A 22,550-nucleotide genomic window follows, 5' to 3' on the forward strand; every position below is an offset into this window, starting at 1 on the left:
TCAGTATTATTATTCATGTGGTTAGCACTCAATGGGTACTTAACATTTGAAACTAACAGTGCAATCCTATGGAGAGTTACTCCAGTCTAAGGCCATTGACTTCAATGGGCTTAGACTGGTGTAACTCTCCATAGGATTGCACTGTAAAAGTAATTCAAAATAAAACAAACAAGAAAACACTGACATTTTCACTGGTGATATTTTTGTACTCATTATGTCTAACAAACTTACCAATGTCATCTACGTAATCACTGGATATATGTAGGCTTAAATAACTACAGAGAAAAAAGAAAAATTGGCTTAAGATGCTAGGCTTGTACTCCCTATCCTACAATGGAAATGAGACATTATAACATGAGACAATAGCTAGAATATTTTTTTTTTTAAATGATTGATTGGTAGATTATTTTTTAAAAATATTTAAATATTAAAGTATTTCTAAAGTTTTCTCCTTAAACTTAAGGATGAATGTAAGAATTCTATTAAGCATATTAAAACAGAATTAGGCAATCCCTAGCATGCTTCTCTTTGCATGCCAGATCTTTTTGAATGGCATGCAGGGTTAGTTCTGTGCCCAACTAAGGGCCAACCCTGAGACCCAGGACCAGAGACTTAGGAGAAGGTGATGGGCCGAACCCTTTTCCTACCTATCATATTGTCTCCAGTTAGATTCTCTCAGCCCCCCTTCCCTCAAGGTTCCAAGATATGTGTTTACTCTTGCAAAGTATTTGGAAGCATTTGAGTAAATCTTGAAACACAGTAGGTAGGTAAAAGGCGGAACACTTCTTCCCTTTGCTGCTTCTCTATATTAAGTTTTTATTTTCAAAGGGTTTTTTTAAAATATGAAAAGCTAAAGGCCGTCAGGATATAGGGTTACTAACCCCCCAGTGGTGGTGGGAGATCCCCTCCTCACAGCCTCTGCCACCTCTGCTGGCCAGTGGGAGAGGAAGGCTTGGGAACAGGACTGGAAACTCCGGAGCATGCACCTGAATGCTCCTACATAGCACTGGGATTAGATTCAGTAAAAATCAGCCCCAAACACTATGTTTGCTTCTGTGTCGGGCCAGGAATAACATCATTCTCAGTGTGACACAGGAGTGTTCTGGATCACACACATGAGGTAAGGTCCTGCCCACCCCCTCCACAATACTCCATCCCTCAGCATTCAGCCCTAGGGGACCTGGCAACCCTGTTAGGATGGAATGTTGAGTTAGACAAGTAATTGTTTTATGATGGAGCCAGTTTGGTGTAGTGGTTAAGAGCACGGGACTCTAATCTGGAGATCTGGGTTTGAGTCCCCACTCCTCCACTTGAAGCCAGCTGGGTGACTTTGGGTCCGTGACAGCTCTCCTAGAGCTCTCTAAGCCTCACCCACCTCACAGGATGATTATCGTGAGGATAATAATAATATACTTTGTAAACCTCTCTGATTGAATGTTAAGTTGTGCTGAAGGGTGGTATATAAATCTATTATTGTTGTTGCTATTTCCTCATAAAGAAGTTCCTTCTTATTTCATCTCATTCTGCAAGGTCTCTCTGAGGGTCTAATCAGACATAATATTGTACACATGTACACTTATGCGTTCTGTCTGTCTAGTTATATGTGATGCTACCATGGAATGTGCATATATCATCAGTTAGGAGCCAGGAAGGCAAAGTGCCACCACTACTGGAGACGGTATAATTCCAAATAGTCCATCCTCCAAAGCTGCCATTTTCTCCAGAGGTATTGATTCCTGTAGATCAGATGCAATTCTGAGAGATCTCCAGGCCTCATCTAGCAGTTGGCAACCCTATATTATTATCCCTCAAGGCCTGGATAGTAGAGGTTTTGCTTAATTCTTGTTTTGTGAGAGTGTTGGCTGCAGTCTTTCAGTCCTCTGCTTGAAGCCAGCTGAGTGACCTTGGGTCAGTCACAGTTCTTTGGAGATCTCTCAGCTCCACTCACATCACAGGGTGATTGTTGTGAAGATAACAACAACACACTTTGTAAACTGCTCTGAGTGTGGTATTAAGTTGTCCTGAAGGTTGGTATATAAACCGAATATTGTTGTTATTATTAGTCATTATTAGAGATTCGCCTCAAACCTACAGAAGTAAACAAATATGGATAACACCACTTTTTAAATGTCTCTATCAAAATGGAAGACCATGGTAACCAAAAAAAAGGTTACTCTTAGACTTCACTTCACTTAAAAGTACATGATAATGCAAAGAGGAGTGGGGAATCAAACCCGGTTGTCCAGACTAGAGTCCTGCCATTCTTAACCAATACACCGAACTTAACTCTTCAGAATAATAATGAAAATACCTATGAGTTCATGAATTTTCATTAATAGCATGTATTTTATACTGCATTTATAGATCTGAATTTACAGATTGCAAACTTAGTTATAAACTGAAACATGATAATTTACAAAGAAAATACAGCAATGTCTGATTGCATTCATGTTAACTCTGGCACCAAGTAATTTCAGTAATGTAAATAATATTCCCTGAAAATAATAATTAGAATCAGGTTTATAGGATTTTTAAAACATCTGATTATTATGAATAAATACAAAACTGTACAGTCTAACCTGTTTTATATGTAGTCAAAGATAAGACTTATAGAGTCAATGAGATCCCCCGCCCCCATCCTCTGCCCCCTGCTGCCACTCACCTGGCTGGAGGGGGGGGGGAATGGGGTGCAGGTGGGGATTCTGGGCATGAACATCAATAATATTTCTGGTGCAATCTGGCAGCAATGGGTTGTACTAGGGCCAATTCAGTAAAAATCAGTCCCAAATGCTATTTGGGGGGCAATTTTTACTGCATCAGCCCTAGTGCAACTCGTTACTTCTGGTTTGTACCAGAAATAATGTCACCGTCTGGGTATGTAGGTATGTGAGTATGCACAGATGAGTCCCTGTCTCCCCCCCCAGCCACTGTACCGCTTCTCTTGGTTTTCCCGGGGGGGGGACCTAGCAACCCTGATGAAATCTATTTTTGTAACTGTTAATGGAATTGATGACCTGGGCTTTTTTTTACACTTATGAGAAGCTTTTAGAAAAATCCTAAATGAGTTGTAGCTATACTTATTATTTTAAAATGAAGGGCATTATCCAACTAAGTTATAATGTGATTGTATAAATTTTTCGGAAGAAGTTAGTAAATTCTGTGGAATTTAATCCATACATAAACTTTAAAATCCCATTAATTTCAACAAATGAATTTACATGTTGAACTCACACTGAAATCAAGGAAACAGCTTAACTTTGGCGGGATCGTGTCTATAATATAATATGGACAGTACCTTTGCACATTGTTTTCATGTGTTTTATTAGCTTCATGGTTAATGGTGGCTGTAAACTCTTCTGTATTTTCTCTGTGTAATTTTAGGTATGCTATTCCTCCAGAACACGGAAAGCGACTTGAACGGCTAGCTCAAGGTAAGCCTTTAAAACACATACTGACTTTCATATATAAAAGAAGTGCTTCTCAGAGTTCCATTATTTTAGAAAAACCCTTATACATCTAGTGGTGTAGTTATAGTTTTAAAAGTGCTACTTTTATTGTGTATATTTGGATTGCTTAGAATATTCAAGGTGAATACATGATAATATGATTTTGAGAAGTGTTAGTTTATATCTGTATCATATTGCAATATGGTTATTTCTGTTTAATACAAAGATTTGGAACTCTTTAAATAGCATATGTAAGCTACTTTCGGATTTTTGTCATATCTATGTTTTATTTGTGAGCAGCCAGATATAAATATTGCAATTTTGGGGCAAACTACATTTCATCCTGTAACTAGGTATAATGAATCCCTCAGCAGCCCTTCTGTGTTGTAAAAATTCTCAATTTGTACTTGAGTAAGGAAGGGAGAGTTTATTTGTCCTTTGAGATTTTTTCCCCTTGGAAACTCACTTTCACCAGTGTTCTCTCACATTGTTTACTTCACACATACAGGTGAGATGACTGTCTTGTAGAATGTGAATGGAGATAGTAAAATGGAAAGTGTTAGAGTACAGATATACTAGTTTCATCACAATACATGATGTTTCCTGAATCCTGATAATTAAGCATAAACTATTCCATTACAGCAGTATCCACACTTCTTCAGACCTGCAGCCATGAGAACAAAAAAAATTAAGAACTGAAGAAGATATGTTCACAGCACTATTATGGAACTTCTTATTATTGTGGCTGTAGCTCAGAAAGACTTTTCTTACACGTATGCTAGATTTTCCTTTATTTCAGGACAGCAGTCCTCTGTACCGGTTTTGAGATTTCTTAATATTTAATAATGGCTTCCTAATTCCTAATTTAATAATGGCTACCTAATCCCCTTCTCCAAAGACTACCACATACAGTGTTCCACACCTGTTTAGCCTGTGTGTAAAACAGACATCATATTAATAATAACATTATAACTGTTTCTTTGTTTTCTGTTTTTTTAAAATTAATCAAGTATTCCACAGCCTATTTAACTACTAGAACACAGAATTAAATTTTTATCTTGACATTCTTGCCACAGTATTCTTTCTTCTTTCCTTTTTTCATTTTTTAGGTTCTTTCCTGTTTTGTTGCTGTTTTTGTTGCAAACTGATTTTCGTACTGTAGTCATGTCCATAAAAATCACAATAGAAATTTTAAAACAAGCTGTTTTAAAATGATGAAAATGTCACGACAGCCTCACAGCTACAATTTGCATAATCAGCAAAGGTTAATAAATTTGTGGAGTGAATAGATTTCAGACTTAATTACATATTTATATTAAAACTGTTGTGCAGACTTGCAGCATCTAAAAAAAAGCGCTGAGCTGCAGTAAGGTTGGTCCTGCTTACCAGATGCCTACTGAATTAATTGAATTTTTCTAAATAATTAAAATGCTAAAATAATGCAGTAAATGTGGTGAAGCATTGCAGGTTATCTAGGTCAAGTCAGTACTTGATAGATAAAATTAAAAGAGGACTAGGATTTTTTCCATTATCTTGTCTGCCCGTCATAATTATCACATTGCCTTTTATGCATGAATGCTTTCATCTTTGGAATCCATTGAAAACTTGATTGACTGTGGCACCTACAAATATTTTATCTGAAAGACATTAGACTTGCATCTAATAAAGGCAGCAGTTTGATTTTGCCCTTCAGGTGTTTTCTTATTTATGTAGTTCTTTTAATTTTATGTAAGCACAAATGTAATAAAAATCTCTAGTGAGCTGTTGTTCCAGTTTTTAAACTAGCTATGCTGTTCTGTAATACAACAGAATTCTTAAAGTATTTGACAACATAGACTAGAAATATGAGGAAGAGAACAGCTGAAAGATTTTTCAGGATCCTTAATACCATGTACAATTTTCTAAGATACATCTGGTTGAGATGAAAAATTACATTTAACAGAGTTGCAAGTGAAGCATATTTAATATTCTTTGTTGTATATAGTCAGTGAATGATAATTTAGAAATCTGACTCAGCTGTAGATATGCCATTTTGTTCTGTGTAAGACATTTTATACATTACATTTTGAGAATTAGGATAGAGTTTCTTGTTTTCATTAGTTTATATTGATGTCTGTTGTACAGGTTTCAGGAACCTGTAGAATTGGACGCTTCAAACTTGGGAGTTCTTTAGTGGACAGGCAGCACTAACTCCCCTGCAATTTTGGTATCACTTGGTTGAAAAACAGCCACTCCAATCCCCCTGAAAAAAAAAAAACGACAGAGCTGCAGTAACACCTCCCTCCTTTGTGGAGATGGATCCATTTTTCCCTCCAAATCTATTTTCAAAGATTGCTGGGTTGAGATTTAATGGCAAGGTTTTCTGTAAGTATTTTCTGTAAACTTTGTGAAAGGAGACAAACAGACCACAACAAGAAAGGATGGCAAATGCAGAATTTTTAGTGGAAAGGTAAAAACAAATGTCAGTTACTAATAGTAGGAAAATGAAATAAATACAGACAGGGGTTTTTTTGGTGGACAGGGCTCTCCTGCTGGACTGCCATTATCCCTACCATAGGAATTAACAGAGACAAGTAGTCCTGCCTCTGAGAGGCACCTACTACAGGGGTCTGTAAATTTGAACCACTTTGTTCAATATGCTTGAAACTTACGGCTCTTTAGATTAGAGGGAAGACTGTGTTCTATGCAAAATTAGTGCCATTATCTTTATAAATAGCTGTCCCAGACCCTTAAATATATTCTCCTTGAAAATAATGGTCCTGTGCTCATTGCAGACTCACACAGGCAGCAGGCAAGGGAAAACTCCCAAGTTGTCTGAGCAGGACAAATCACAGTTCCAAGGTTCAGGCACCAACTAGGCGACACAGCTTTAAGTCCAAAGGGGTATTCCAGAAACAAGCTCACATGAACAGGCCAAGGTCAGAGACAAGAGAATCAGTTCCAAACACAGCAGCAAGGTCAGTAGTAAGCAGACACGTTGCTTCCACACAGCCACTCCCTTTTCGGCTGCTTTTAACCCTCACAGTGCTATAGCATGCTTGTGCTGCATCATGCACCTGCCAGCTGTCTCAGTCCTGCTCCCGTAAGCACTCATCATCACTAATGATGCTTGTCCGGTGCTGTGCTGCTAGCCTGGCACTGGGCCTTCTGGCTTGGAGGGCTCTCCTAGCCCTCCTCTGACAGCGCTCCCGAGGCTGTGGTGATGAAGGGGGAGAGCTGGCCTGCATCTGGCTTTCTGTTGCCAGCCCAGGGCTGGGAAGCTGAGGGGAGAGCTGGCTGGTGCCTGGCTCTCTGCTGCTGGCCCAGGGCTGGGAAGCTGAGGGATCGATGTGCTGGGACCTGGCTGTGGAGCTATGTCTGAGCCTTCAGAGACTGCCTCCTCCTGCAATGCCTCTGCCACTGGCTGTGGATCTGGGTCAGGTTCGCTGGCTGCCTCTCCCTCAGAAGAGTCCTCTGTATCTCTCTGCTCTGCTGGGCTGGGCTGGTCCATGACAGGTCCCTAAACTCCAGAACCCAAAAGACCACACAGATTTGAATCCCAAACCAGTAATGCCCTACTTGAAAGTAACCAATTATGGTAAAAATTCCCTCCCCAAATCCTGGGTCTGAAATTGTAACAATTTTTTTCTTAAAAACACACCCTCAGCCGTGAATACCCCTTGAAATTATTGTCACAGGATTAATTTATATTCATCTGTGGCTTCTGTGCAGTTCTACATTAAAACTGCACAGGCTAACTACAGAGAAGATTTCGAGAGATTTCTTTTTTTTTTTAATAAATTTTTTATTGGATTAGAATCATTTAATTTCACATTACAATCAATTCCCCCATTTCCCAATTTCTAACCCCCTCCCTTTCCCCCCCTTTTTGTAGACTTCCAACAGTTTTCCAACCCTTTGTCCCTTTTCCCTTACTCATTTTAAATTCATCTGTCTAACAAACATATACTTTCCCTTTATTCTAAGCAATAATTCTTTAACTATTTTTAATACTCTGTACCCTATCTTTAAGTCCCTTCTTCCATGTTAGACAAACAATTTGTCCCAGTTTTTCATAATTTCAAATATTTCTGTAAACCATAAACCATATAAACCATACATTCATATAAGTCAACCAATTTAACTTATACTCTATATGTTACTTTTTCTGCATATCTTATCTTCGTTCTGCTTTAGTTATATTTAATTATATTATTATTTTTATTCTACTTTGATTATACATCTATATAACTATCATCAAAAGTTATCAATCAATTTGACCCATATATATCTTCATATATATCAATTTAGTACATTATACAATTTCTACCCAAAATAGTATTAGTTAGTCAGTCCTTATAGTTAATTATTTTCTATCAATATTCTATATATTATTCTATATATAACAATCTAACAAGGTAGCTGCTTAGAAATTCTCATTTGCCTCTCCGCCCCCCGGTAAAGTCACCCCCCTCTGCATTTTATTATATTTCAATAGTTCTCAAACTGCCACAGTTCTCCTCCCACCTCCCATTTCTTCACCAAATATTGTTTCAGCTTCTCCCAGTCTGTGTTGAATTGTCCTGGGTCAAGGTTTCTCAATTTTCTTGTCATTTTGTCCATTTCCGCCATATACAGCAATTTGTAAATCCAATCCTCAATAGTTGGCACTTCTTGTACTTTCCATTTTTGCGCATACAAAAGTCTGGCCACTACTGTCATGTAAAATAGCAATGTCCTGTGTTGAGCTGGAATGTCCTCCATTCCCAAGTTCAGTAGCAGGAGTTCTGGGTTCTTATTAATTTGAAATTGTAAAATCTCACTTATTACTCTTATTATTTCCCCCCAGTACTGCCTAGCTACCTCACACGTCCACCACATATGATACAGGGAACCCTCATGTTTTTTACATTTCCAGCATTTGTTAGAAGTGTTCAAATTCCCTAGCGCAATCTTCTTTGGTGTCATGTACCAACGATAAATCATTTTGTAAATGTTCTCTTTAATATTAGTACACGTCGTAGTCTTCATTGTATTCTTCCACAAGTATTCCCATGCCTCCATTGTTATTTCTTTGTTGAAATTTATGGCCCACTTCACCATTTGTACTTTAACTATTTCATCTTCAGTGTACCATTTCAGCAGTACTTGGTATACCCTGGAAATTTCCTTCTTGTCCTCTTTTAAGAGTGTCTGCTCTAGTTCCGAGTTTTCTGTTCTAATGCCTCCCTTTGCACAGTCCGAATTATAGAGATCTCTGATCTGTCTGTACTGAAACCAATCATAGTTTGGTGATAACTCGTCCTGTGTCTTTATTTTAAGTTTAGAAGATTCTATTCGGGTTATCTCCTTATACGTTAAACACTGTTGCTCAGTATCGACAGCTCTCGGATCTATATGGAACCACCCATAGGGGGGTTCCTTCTTGTAAATAATCTCTGTACTTCTTCCAAGTTGCATATAGGCTTCTCCGTATGTAATGATGTAAGAACATAGAGTTCACTTTTACTTTATCATACCATAGATATGCATGCCATCCAAATATTTTTTTATATCCCTCTAGGGCCAATAATTTCTTATTCTTCAGCATCACCCAGTCTTTCAACCACACTAGGCAGATTGCATCATAGTAAAGTCTTAGATTGGGCAGTTGCATTCCGCCTCTTTCTTTTGCATCTTGTAAGACTTTCATTTTCACTCGAGGCTTCTTGCCTGCCCAAACAAAATCTGATATTTTCCTCTGCCATTTTTCAAACTGCTTAGAGTCTCGAATAATTGGTATTGTCTGTAGCAAAAACATTACTCTTGGTAACACGTTCATCTTAACTGCTGCAATCCTTCCCAACCATGACAAATTCAGTCTATTCCATTTAATCAGATCTTGCTCAATCTGAGTCCATAATTTTTCATAGTTATTTTTGAATAGATCTATGTTCTTTGCAGTCAGTTCAATTCCCAAATATTTCACCTTACTTGTTATTTCACAGTCTGTTATTTCCATTAACAGTTGTTGTTTTTGCTTAGTCATATTTTTACATAATATCTTTGACTTCTTTTTGTTAATATAAAACCCTGCCAAGTCTCCAAACTCCTTAATCTTCTCTATCACTTTTGGCATGTTCTCTGTTGGGTCTTCTACAATTAACATTATATCGTCCGCAAATGCTCTGACCTTATAAGAAAAGTCTTTTATTTTTATTCCACGAATTTCTTCATCTTGTCGTATTTGTATCAGAATAAATAACAGCGGAGACAACGGGCAACCTTGTCTTGTTCCTTTACTTATAGTCAGTTTCTTAGTAGCCTCATCATTCACTACAATTGCTGCATTCTGGTCTCTATAGATTTCTTTAATTGCTCTTATGAATCTTTCTCCCATTTGTAGCTTTTCCATAGTGGCAAACATAAAGTCCCAGTTCAGATTGTCAAACGCTTTTTCAGCATCAACAAAGAAGAAACCAACCTCTTTATCACAATGCTTATCATAATATTCAATAGCATTGATCACTGTCCTTAGGTTATCTCTAATTTGTCTATCTGGCAAAAAGCCTGCTTGTTCCTCCTCAATAACTTCTGAAAGCCATCCCTTCACTCTCTCCGCCAGTATCTTCGCAAATATTTTATAATCATTATTAAGTAACGATATAGGTCTGTAATTTTTCACATTAGTCAAATCTTGACCCTCTTTGGGGATCAATGATATGTTAGCTTCATTCCAGGTATCTGGAATCCGTTGATCCTTTAAGACTCCATTGATCACCTCTTTTAGGAATGGTGCCAGTTCGTTGGCCATTGCTTTATAAAATTTAGCTGTAAGTCCATCTGGCCCTGGCGCCTTTCCCAGATTTGTTGACTGTATTGCCTTTCTTATTTCCTTATCCGTTACTTCGTTGTTCAGTCTATCTCTCCAAGCTTCCGAGATTACTGGGAGCTTCATTTTCTCCAAATATGCCGCTATTGATTCTTTGTTCACCTCTTTCTTATTATACAGTTTAGCATAAAATTTATAGAAGGCTCTACTAATGGCTGTCTGTTCCAAATAAGTTTTGTTATCTTCACAAATTTTATTTATTGTTTTCTTTTCCTTTCTCTTTTTCAGTTGCCATGCCAGATATTTCCCAGGTTTGTTTGCACCTTCAAACGCTTTTTGGTTCAATCTTTTAAGATTCCACTCCAATTCTTTGTTATTCATTGCTGTCAGCTGTTCTTGAAGTATTTTAATGTCCTGATAAATTTTCTTTTTCCCTGGTCTCTTCTTTAGCTGTATTTCTTTGGCTTTTATTTTCTCCACAATCTCCTGTCTCTTCTCCTCTTTCTTTTTTCTGGCTCTTCCATTTAAGTCCATTAGTATGCCCCTAATTACCGCCTTGTAGGTGTCCCAAACCTTGTTGGTTGGTACTTCTTTATTCATGTTGTATTGTATGAAGAACTTTGTCTCTCTTCTCAGCATCTCCATGTTCTCTCCCTCTTGTAATAAATCCTCATTTATTCTCCATCCTTTCCTTTTGCTCCTTCTCCCCAATTTCCACATAATTGGATTGTGATCCGAGCCTACCATCGGCATTATTTCCACCTCCTTAGTCCATAACGCTAAGTCTTTTGAGGCCCAGATCATGTCAATTCTCGATAGTGTAGAATGTCTTGCGGAGAAGAACGTGAATTGTCTACTTTTAGGGTTTTGTCTTCTCCATACATCTTCTAAGGTTTCCTGTTGTATCAATTCAAAAAACAGCTTTGGTAAGTCCTCTTTTCTTTTGTGCAGTTGATGATTTTTTATCTAATTCCAAATTTGTCACTCCATTGAAATCTCCAGCAAGAATTATCTGGTCATATGAAAGTTCATCTAGTTGCTTCCTCAAATCCTCAAAGAAGCTTTCTTTTGCTCCGTTAGGTGCATAAATTCCGACTACCAGCACTCTCTTTAAATTCCATATACATTCCACTGCTATGAATCTGGCTTCCACATCCTTCATTACAAACTTTGGCTGCAGCTCCTCTTTTATATACAGCACCACTCCTCTTTTTTTCTTATTGGAGGCCGCTGCAAAATCATTACCCAATTTTTCCGATTTTAAATATATTACGTCCTGTTTTTGAATATGGGTCTCTTGCAAACATACAATATCACATTTTTGTTTTAATAACCAGTGGAAAATGCTTTTTCTCTTATTCGGTGAATTAAGTCCATTTACATTCCAAGATAAAACTTTACACTCCATAATCATAATCTTGTTGCTGGTAAGTCCTTTTCATTGTCCCTTAAAAATTGCTCCATCTCTCGTTCAGATCTGATACGCTTTTTGGCCCCTCCAAATTCAAAGGACACTCCTTCTGGTAATTCCCATCTATACCTGATTTTCATGTCCTTCAGAATCTGAATTAGCGCTTTATATTTTTTCCGATCTAGTAACACCGATCTGGGTAATTCCTTCATAATGATAATCGTCTTGCTGTCAATCTCCAATGGATCTTGAAACTGTTTAGTCACAATCTTCTCTTTCATATTTCGGGTCTTAAACTGCACAATCACGTCTCTTGGTAATTTCCTCTGGGTCGCAATTCTTGAATTTACACGATATACCACGTCCAGGATAGCCACAACTTCCTCCTCCTCCTTTCCCAGGTATTCAGCTAACACCTCAGTCATCTGTTCTTGCGCTGTCTTTCCTTCCACTTCCGGCAAGCCGCGAAATCTCAGCTGCTTCTCCATGTGTTTACTTTCCGCAACCGCCATTCTCCCCCTCATCAATCTCATCTCTGTTTGTTGCGTATCAGCTAGATTCTCCACCGCGCCTTCCACCACTTTGACTCTCTGCTGTGTTCCTTGCAATTCATTTTGCATTGTTTCCATACCTTTCTTCACTTCTGACAGCTCACTTTTCACTGTCTGTTTAACCTCTTTAATCAGCTCCGGTTTCATGTCCTTAAGTTCTTTAATCACTTCTAAGAGTTTTTTGTCTAGATTTTCTATTGCCGATTGCCACTCTTTTTTTGACATCGTGGGGCTTGCTTTGGCTCGCTCCCACGAGTCCGCTCTCTTCCTTAACTCCGTGGCGTAAAATTTAGTGTCCTTTTAGTTTAAATGTCCCGGTCTTCTTGCAAAAAAAAACTTTTAGAAAATCCAAAATGTCGGGCGTCTTTTCTCTATGGTTTTTCTATGATTTTTGTAATCCAAAATGGCTTACTTCCTTTTCTGCTGAAGCCGCGACTCTTCCCCTTTCAAAGATGGTGATTCCCTTCTTCCTGCCCTCCGGCAGGGGCCGCTTCTCTCCAGCAACTCTATTATTACGTACTTCCTGTTTCCCGACTTCCCACAGTAGCTCTCGCGATGGTAAAATCTTCTCACAGCTCCATAGCCGCAAGTATTCAAAACAATAGTCCGATTTCTTTAATAACTTCTTTAAACTTAGTCTTTTTTCTAATACAACTCTTGCCGAGTCTTCCCCTCCTTATAATTAGCCTGTTGCAGTTTGAAAATCTACTTTTATTCTTCTTTATTTTTTAACAATCTGTCCCGTATCAGAAGATAGTGATCTTTACCTTCTCATTCACTTTCCTCGGGTTGTAATCACTGTTTCAATCTTAATTTCTCCTCTACTCTTCTTTCCCCTATTGAAGCTTGGGTACGTAGGTCTTATGCCAACCGCGTTGGCCCCGAAACTGCTGCAGAGATCGTAGCCGACCTGTCACAGGGTGGGACCTCAAGGGTCAAGAGTGGGCCCGTTGCGCAGAGCCCCCCCTCGCCCGAGATCAACGCGCCCTGAGGTCTTGAGCGTTCTTTGCCTGCTCTCCGCCTGAGAGCAGTCGGCCGCGGGCTGAATTGCCCCCGCCGGCCGCTTAAAACGGCAGTCCGGTCAGCTCCGCAAGTGGAGCTGCGTCAGACCTCCATAGATCCCAAACCGGAAGTCCCAGATTTCGAGAGATTTCTAGAAGACTAGGAGCATCTGTCCTCCCTTTAGTGCTTTCCCACCGAAAACATCGCATGACCAGGAGGAGGGGTGCTATTCTTTCAGTTCTTTTTGCCACTGCAAAGAGAATCTCTGTTGCAGTTCTCTGCTTTTCCCTCACTTCATCCTTGAGGCTGTGGAGATTATTTCTTTAAAACAAAATTCAACCATGAATAGTCATTTTACTAAAGAATAAAGCTACATTTAAAGAAGAAAAAGTTCTATCTTTCCCTTCATTGTTATGGCTCGAGAGTAGGGTTTCTAGATGGGGTCTGGGCTAATACCAGACTCCAGGAAGAAGTGAGGGGGGGCGTACTTTTTTAAACAGGCAGCATGGATGTGCTCCTGTGACGGCATCATGATGTAACTACAGGAAGTGATGCTATCAGGCCACCCCCTCGCACACTTCTGGGTGCCAGAGGAGGCTGCCCGGCTTGCTGGGCTGGCTGCTCTCCCGAGTTGTGCAATCGAAGGAGGCTTCCCAGGCAGCTGCGCTGCTGTCTGCTCTGCTGGACAATGTTACACAGGCCCAGGAGGCCGCCTAGGCTCCCATGCCGCTGGCAGCTTTCCTGGGCTGTGCCATGCCATGAAGCTGCAGATGGCTGCTTGGGCTCCCAGGCTGCTGGCCACTCTCCTGGACTGTGCTGTGCTCTCCTTGGCCATGCCATGCAGCTGCAGCAGGCTGCCTGGACTGATGACCGCTCTCCAGGGTGGAGCTGTGCAGCTGCAGGAGGCCACCTGGGCTGCTGGCTACTCCCCTGGGCTGTGCCATGTAGATGGAAGAGTCTGCCTAGGTGCCCAGACTGCTGGCCCTTCTCCTGGGCTGTACCACGGAGCTGGAGGAGGATGCCTGGGTTGCTGTATTGGTAGTTTTTACTTTTTGATGCTGTATTAAAAATTACATGTAATCTGCTCTTTGCAAATGGATCATAATCTATTAAGATTTAAGCATGTTTCTGTAGTGAATTAGCGCATGGCTAATTTTGCTGTGATTTGACAATAAAATTGAATTTTACTTTAGCAGCACTTCTATTTTAATTATTTTAGAGAGTGGCAGTGTGCTTGCTTCCTGGCTTCAGCTGCTTAAGAATTGACAGAACAATTTTTCAAGGCCTTCACACTGCAATCTCCATACTTTTAGGCTATCTGTGCTTGGTCGCTGTTCATTGCTTCCTGTAATTTGGACTAAAATGTCCCAGCTCTGTTATAGAAGTCGAAATGTCTCAAGAAATCAAACTTTATGTGGAATCAGTTATTTTCTTTCAATGTATACTGATTTACTCTAAAGAAGTTTCAGTTCCTTCTGCTAATCTATTTCTGTGTCTTCCACTGCCTCTTTTGAAGGGTATATTTTATATACTTTAAATGATTTTAATAAGGTATGTAGCAAGAAGAACTGTGGCTTATAAACAATTATGGTAATTTTTATTACACTGTAATGACTGTGCTGGAGCAAATGAAATATATGTTCTGGGGCCCATAATTGTTTATCTAAATTGTGCATCAACAGTTTCTTCAGAAGTAGAATACCATAAAAACTTTGGGGAACAGCTCTTGATTGTGTTTAAGAGATCTTTTGATTTTGTGATTCCAGAGATTAAAGAAGTACATGGAAAATTAATTATCTCTGAATTTTAATAAAATTTGACACAGTAATTAGCTCTCACAGGCTCTAGAGAATTTGCTCAGACTTCATTGTTCTCCCATCACTGATGTGATGACATCTGTTATCTCAATTCCATTTTCTTAAGAATATTACATTGCTGAGGTTGTAAAGCAGGCCACAAAGGGTTTCCTAGTTCAGCAATGCACTGCCAATACTTCTATTAGATCCTTGTCAGGTGTGAATAGTTAATGTTTTGCTGATATAATGTAAATATAAGCATTTAATAGGTCTCATATAAAATAATCAAAGCACTTTACATATCATCTCAGCAGCCCTTACAATAAGGTAAGTCAGTAGTATTATCCTAGGGGCTGAAGCTGAGAGATAGCAGCTTGCTTTTGTGATTTTTCTGCAAACCTGAGGATTTCCCAATATCTGTAGAAAAACCCTACTGTCCTACAACTACAGACCTACAAAATCATAACCCATTTATATTAGGTTATGTATTTTCTTAGGGGTTATACTGGATCCAGAAAAACAAATTAAGGCAGTGGCAAAAAATGCTTACTACAACCTTACTCTAGCCTGGAAGATGGCTTCTTATCGTAACACAGATGACATGGCCACTTGGACCCATGTTATGGTAACATCAAGGCTTGACTATTGTAATGCTCTATACATAGGTCTCCCATCTAAGTTAACTAGGAGGCTCCAATTAGTGCAAAATGCTGCAGCTCGACTGTTATCAAGAGCGAGCAGGAGCATGAACATCATTCCCATCCTACAGTTGCTCCATTGGCTAACCATCAGTTACCGTAGTCAGTTCAAGGTATTAATTATTACATACAAAGTTCTTCACGGCTTTGGTCTGGCATACCTACGGGACTGCCTACCTCCCTATGTTCCTCCATGGCAGCTTCGCTCATCTGAACAGGGTCTCCTGCAGGTGCCAGGCTGCACACAGGTGAAGTCAGCAGCAGCCCGTACATGGGCTTTCTCTGTGGTGGCCCCTATCCTGTGGAATGACCTGCCTGAGGAAGTCAGAAGAGCCCCCACTCTCCTGGCTTTTTGTAAACAATGCAAAACCTAACTATTCAAAAAGGCTTTTTACTCAAATGGGAGGGCTGTATTGTAGGAATGGGGTCTCAGATGCTTCGGTAATGAGTTAGGGACCATAGACTTTATCACTATATTGCCTTACATATCTGCTGCTTTAAATATGTACTCCTATGTACCACCAGTGCTCCATGTTGTCTAATGTTAGTACTAGAATTGATTATGTTCTGCTTCAGTATTTTTTCTACTCTGTATTTTTGCTAATACTATATCTTTTAAACTTGTATCTATTTACCCTATGGTATTGTTTATGTAATGTCCTTGATACTGTATTGAAATGTACTTGAAATGTACTGTACTAATCTCATACTGTGTAATTCACCTTGAGTCTCAGTGAGAAAGGCAGACTATAAATGACATACATACATACATACATACATACATAAAATATACCCCTAAAAATTTAGCAAAAATAACTATAAAATATTCACCATTTTGCTGGGGGGAATGTTGGGAAATCAGCATGTATGTCCACTGTTGGTGGAAGTGCAAAAAAATAGCCACCTTTTGGAAGGAGGTACTAGACTATATAAATCAAATAACTAACTACACAATACTGCTCCAACCAAAAATAATCTTTCTGGATCTCTGCAAGACACAAATATCCCTTCAATAAGATGGGAACATATTTCTAGCCTCCTTGTAGTGGCAAAAAGTTCAATTACAGCAAAATGGAATGCCAAATCAACAATTGACCAATGGTTTACAAAAATCTGGGATCATGTAATCATAGAAAGAGTTACAGAAGGATTCCAACAATCGAATGGAAGTATCAAGACAATAGGATTCTATGAGAAATGGCCATCCTTTATTGAATATGTCACTAAAAATGACATATAACCATCAAATACACTCAACCAGACAATACTAGATACCTAAATCAAGAAGAGAACAGAATTAGAAAATCTCTTATATATGATGTCAAATCATATGCCTAACATAAAGCAAAGTCCCTGAAATTTTTTTTGTATATAACAAAATTATTGATTAGCATGTATAATAGGACAGTTGAAACTTTTAAGTATATATATAGTAAGCATAGTATAAAGTGATTGCATAACTATAATTCTAATTATCTTTGAAGAATTTAATAAAACCTTGAAAAAAAAGCAAAGCTAAAGCTCAGGATGAGCTTAGGCTACCAAGAGATGCTAAAAACAACAAAAAAGGGTTCTTTGCTTATGTTCAAAGTAAGAAAAAGCGCAAGGGCATGGTAAGCCCATTGCAGGGACAGGAAAGTGAAATTGTAACAGGCGATGAAGAGAGGGCAGACCTGCTCAATTCCTATTTTTCCTCAGTCTGCGATGGTAATGGTGCTCAACGTGACAAAAACAACACATGAAAGGAGAAGGGAGTTACAGCCTAGGATCGCCATGTGTTGTTTCTCAAGAACAAGTCATGCCAGGCTAACCTAATCTCTTTCTTTGAGAAAATTACTACCTTGATGGATCAGCGGAATGCTGTAGACATAGTTTATCTTGATTTCAGTAAGGCTTTTGATAAGGTTCCACATAATATCCTTGTTGACAAGTTGGTAGAATGTGGTTTGGATCCTGTTACTGTTAGGTGGATCTGTAATTGGTTGACAGATTGCACTCAAAGAGTGCTTGTTAATGGTTCCTCATCCTCTTGGAGAAGAGCGACGAGTGCCTCAGGGAACGGTCCTGGGACTTATTCTGTCTAACATTTTCATAAATGATTTGGATGAAGGAATAGAGGGAATGCTTATTAAATTTGCAGATGATTCTAAATTGGGAAGGGTAGCAAATATGGTAGAACAGAGAGTCAAGGTATAGGATGATCTTGACAGGCTGGAAAACTGGGCTAAAACAAATAAAATGAATTTCAACAGAGATAAATGCAAAGTTCTGCATTTAGGTAGGAAAAATCAAATGCATAATTATAGGATGGGGAGACTTGTCTTGGCAGTAATATGTGCGAAAACGATCTAGGAGTCTTATTATTACTGAACATGAGTCAACAGTGTGATATGGTAGCTAAAACTGTAAATGCAATTATGGGCTGTATCAACAGAAGTAGTGTTCAGATTATGCGAAGTGATGGTATTGCTCTACTCTACTCTGGTTAGACCTCACTTAAAGTATTGTGTTCAGTTTGGGGCACTGTATTTTCAGAGGGATATAGACAAGCTAGAACATGTCCAGAGGAGGGCAATGAAGATAGTGAGGGGTCTGGAGACTAAGTCCCATGAGGAAAGGTTGAAGGTGCTCGATATGTTTAGCTTGGAGAGGAGATGACTGAGAGGTGATATGATAACCATCTTCAAATACTTGAAGGGCTGTCATATAGAGGATGGCACTGAGTTGTTTTCCGCTGTCACAGAAGGTCAGACCAGAATCAATGGATTGAAATTAAATCAGAAGAGTTTTCAGCTGAACATTAGGAAGAACTTCCTGACAGTTAGAGAGGTCCCTCAGTAGAACAGGCTTCCTCGGGAGGTGGTGGGTTGTCCTTCTTTGGAGGTTCTTAAGCAGAGGCTAAATTAAATGGCCACCTGACAGCAATGCTTATTCTGTGGACATAGCCATATCATGAGAGGGAGATGAGGAAGTAGGGTTACCAGGCCCCCTCAATCTCCCAGCGGGGGATTGCGGCCTGACTCTTACCTTTGAGGGGGGGAGCGCTTGTGTGAAGCGTGTGCTCCTGCAAGCGTGATGATGTCACTTCCCGGGAAGTGACATCATCATGCAGCCATGGGAGCGCGCCCATACTCTGCAGGGGCTTGGGTTGGGGGGTGCTGCAGAGCGCAGTAATGCTCCCGCCCTTCACAGCAGCCCAAAACTTGCCCGCGGATCGGGCCCATTTTGAGCTGCTGTGGAGTGCGGGAGCACTTCTGCTCTCTGCAGCCACCCAAAATGGGCCCGATCTGCGCCAAAACGGGCCCATTCTGGGCCCGTTTTGGCATGGATCAGGCATGTTTTGGGCCACTGTGGAGCGCAGGAGTGCTCCCGCTCTCTGCAGTGGCCCCGATCCAGGCCAAAACGGGCCTGATCCTGGTGGCTGCTGAGCATGGGAGCGTGCAGCACCACAGGGGAGCATGCATGGAAGGTACATGCCCCCTGCTGGCCAGGTAAGTGGGGGTGGGGTATGGGGGCAGGGCGGTGGCGGGGGATCCCCCACCCCTGCTGGGGGTCTGGCATCCCTATCAGGAAGGGTTACAACAGTGCTTAGTTCTCATGGCCCCTTCTTACATGCCCAAGGTAAAGCCAATCGCAACCTTGGGGTCAGGTAGCAAATTTCCCCAGGTCAGGTTGGGTAGGGATCCTGATGTAGTTTTGCCATCTTCTGGGCATGGAGTAAGGGTCACTGTGTGTGTGTGGCGGGTGGAAGGTATTTGGGAATTTCCTGCATTTTGCAGGAGGTTGGACTAGATTACACTAGAGGTACCTTCCAACCCTGTGATTCTATGATTCTACGACTGATGAGTGTATCATTTGTGCAACCCTCCCAACCCTCAGTTTTACAAATATAACCTTAAATATTCACTGACAAATGTATTTGAAAGCATGTATCTTATATTGTGCATTATGTGTTTTTCCTGCTGAGATGATGTAGGGCATAATTTTTCAGGGTTGTTATAAATATATATTCTAAACTGATATGCTGGCCTTAATATACCATTACCTTACTTCAGTGGTTTTCCAATTTAAATTAACTTATGACCATTCACCACATTTGTTAAGGCCCTGATTGAAAATCCATATAAAAAGAGATTTAAACACTTCTTTCTTCATTGATTTTAATTTAAAACTTAATTTATTTAATGCAGCACAAACCTACAGATTTTTAAAAAGTGCAATGAGTTCATTTGAAGTATATGACTTATTTTCACTTTTTTGCATTTCAAGATTTTGCATCTTACCAGTACTGTTCAAAAAAATATCTAACGCTATATAGGATTTTACTGGGCAAATGAAGGAAGTTTTTGCATATTTTATAGTATTCTTATGTTCATTTTTTTGCATGAAGCTATCTGCAATTAATTGTTCATCTGACGTTATTTTACAAGGCTGCTTTCCTGCATCCATATAGAACCCTACTGACTTGTACAAAGAAAAATAACTGGAACTACTTTGACTGAATGCCCTAACTTAACTCTTTAACAACATCTAGAGCGAAACACAAGTTAGACTGTTTCTTTTGCATAGAGGCATCCCCCTCCTTTTGCATGTTAAATAACTTAGACCGGTATGGTTTCTTTACAGAGCTATTTTTTTAAAAAATAGACAACTAACACAAACTTTCACAAATTTTAAAGGAAATCCTTTTTAAAATCTCTAAAATTAATCTTAACCTTTTTGATATTGTCATGTATAACATCTCTCTGTGCTAAGGTAAATATTCTCCATGTTGTTGGGAAGAATCTTGTGGTTTTCATGGTTTCCTGGATCAGAGTTTTCTTAATGAACTTCTGAGTTTTTTTTTTGTTGACTCCAATATATTAAAATGAGTACCCAGGTTCTTGGGGGTAAAGTGTAGATGACTGGGGAAGGCAATGGCAAACAACCCCATGGGGGGACGTTGTGATGCGACATCCCCCTATGGGTCAGTAATGACTCAGTGCTTACACCTTTACCTTATATTAAATAGGTTGGGGATAGAAAAACTACTCCAATGGCAAGTGCATATATTGCAGATCCAGCATCAAAAGGAGCGAGGACAAGACGACAGAAGTCAGAACACACAAAACGTGATGGAATTAAAAGGCCACAGTTTTATGGGTTTACAGCTTATGAAGCTTTGGTGCTGCATAAGTCAGGGATCCAAGCATCAGCTGACCCACCTGCCAACCAATAAACCCCTCATCTCCTCTGCCCACCTGCTGAGGGAGGGAAACCACAGAATGACAGTAAGTGGGATTCCACATGGGTGCAAACTTTTGTGTGGATCCCCTGCCACCTGGGAATGAGTATACTTCCTCAGCCCCTGAACTGGGTATGTCCCTGCCATTCATCATCCCTAGGATCCCTTAAGGGGATCTCATCAGGAAGCTGTGCTCCCAGACCAAGTTTCCCCTCCAAATGGATTTCTGCCCAGTGCTAAAGTCGCCTTATCTAAAGTTGTGACAAAGCAAGAAAAACAAACCATAGACCCCAAACCTCAGCCCCAGTTACAGAACCTGAAAACAGCAACCAGAAAATAACATAATAATGAACCAGTCGAGAGCCAAGTACTAGCTGCCCAGCTAGCTCCCAAATATATACCCAGCTGGCAGACCAGAAGAAATACTGTACCTTCCAGGTCTGCTGGTCAGGGCTCATCCACTACAAGCCTGGCCAGCCATCCACTGATTGGCTGGCCAGGCATTTTTAATCTAGGCTGCCTGTACAGCCCTACGGAAGCTGGATAGTGGTGATTACCATGTGCTGTGCCCCCAAATTCCCACGGGCTACAAACAGGAGCTCCAGGTAAGTCTGGGGCTGGGGATTTCTGGGATTGTTTTTTCCTGCAGATTTTTTATTTATAAAAAGCAAACTAGCAGTAGTAATGCTTTTCTTTTGAATCATTATTTACTACTGTACAGGTGATAATATCCTAAGAAGACATTGATTTATAGGGTATGAACTTTTGAGAGTTAAGGCTCCCTTCTTGAAAACGCATGTCCTGGAAATCTAGTTGGTTTTTCAGGTGCTACTAAACCTGAATCTTGCTCTTCTACTACAGACCAACATGGCTACCCACCTGAAACTAAGAAGATATGTAGTGCTATGAAGTGCTAAGAAGACCTGGTGCCAAGTCTAAGAGGAAGAAGTTTTAGAGTCACTTTTCTCTGCATTCAGACAAAAAAAATGTAAACTTTGATATGGAAGTCTGTTAGTGGATCAGCTGACCAAATATATGGAGATGATGAACCTGTATCACATTCCCAATTCCTTGTGATTCTAAGTCAGCAAGTGACTGCCTTGCATTAGGCCTTCTTTCTGTGCTTTTGATATACCTAATGGAGTGAGTGAGATTGAAAGTTAAGCGGAGACATTCATTGTCTTGAAGAATGCCTGTAAAATTCCTTTTAAAATGATGCGTGTAGTGCAATACCAAAATGAGGACTAAGGGGCACTCCAGTGGAAAGAGACACTAGGCTCAAAGCCATACTGTGGGAATGGGCTTTATCAGCATTGACCAGCCCCTCCATGTAAGCTGCTAAACCCGCTGCTCTTGCAGAACTAGCTGAGTGATCAGATCCGATGTCATCATCCACTCCATTGTTGAGAGCCTTGAACCCTTCAGAATTAACATTGGTGTCTTGGGTCTGACAACTCTATTCGACTCTGGAGAATCTGAGCCTTCCAGAACAGCTTCAGAGCCAACAACATCATTCTGCCATGGGCAGTCTGAGCCACTCAGATCTGACTCAAACGTCTGCGATCTGACAGCACTCGAACTCAGGGGAATCCTCAATTGCACCAGCCCGTACGACACACATGGCTTCAGCTG

The 22,550-nt window shown here is 40.0% G+C and overlaps 1 protein-coding gene across 1 annotated transcript in view; it reads left to right on the plus strand.

Moving 5' to 3' along the window:
* Window positions 1–22,550, plus strand: part of KDM4C (lysine demethylase 4C) — a 385,835-nt gene that overhangs the window by 77,345 nt on the left and 285,940 nt on the right. The window contains exon 6 of the mRNA XM_054986639.1: window positions 3,382–3,431. Within this exon, the coding sequence (XP_054842614.1) occupies window positions 3,382–3,431 (50 nt within the window). The remainder of the gene's footprint in view (window positions 1–3,381; window positions 3,432–22,550) is intronic.

The sequence above is a fragment of the Eublepharis macularius genome, chromosome 8, assembly GCF_028583425.1.
Source record: "Eublepharis macularius isolate TG4126 chromosome 8, MPM_Emac_v1.0, whole genome shotgun sequence".
Classification (NCBI taxonomy): Eukaryota; Metazoa; Chordata; class Lepidosauria; order Squamata; family Eublepharidae; genus Eublepharis; species Eublepharis macularius.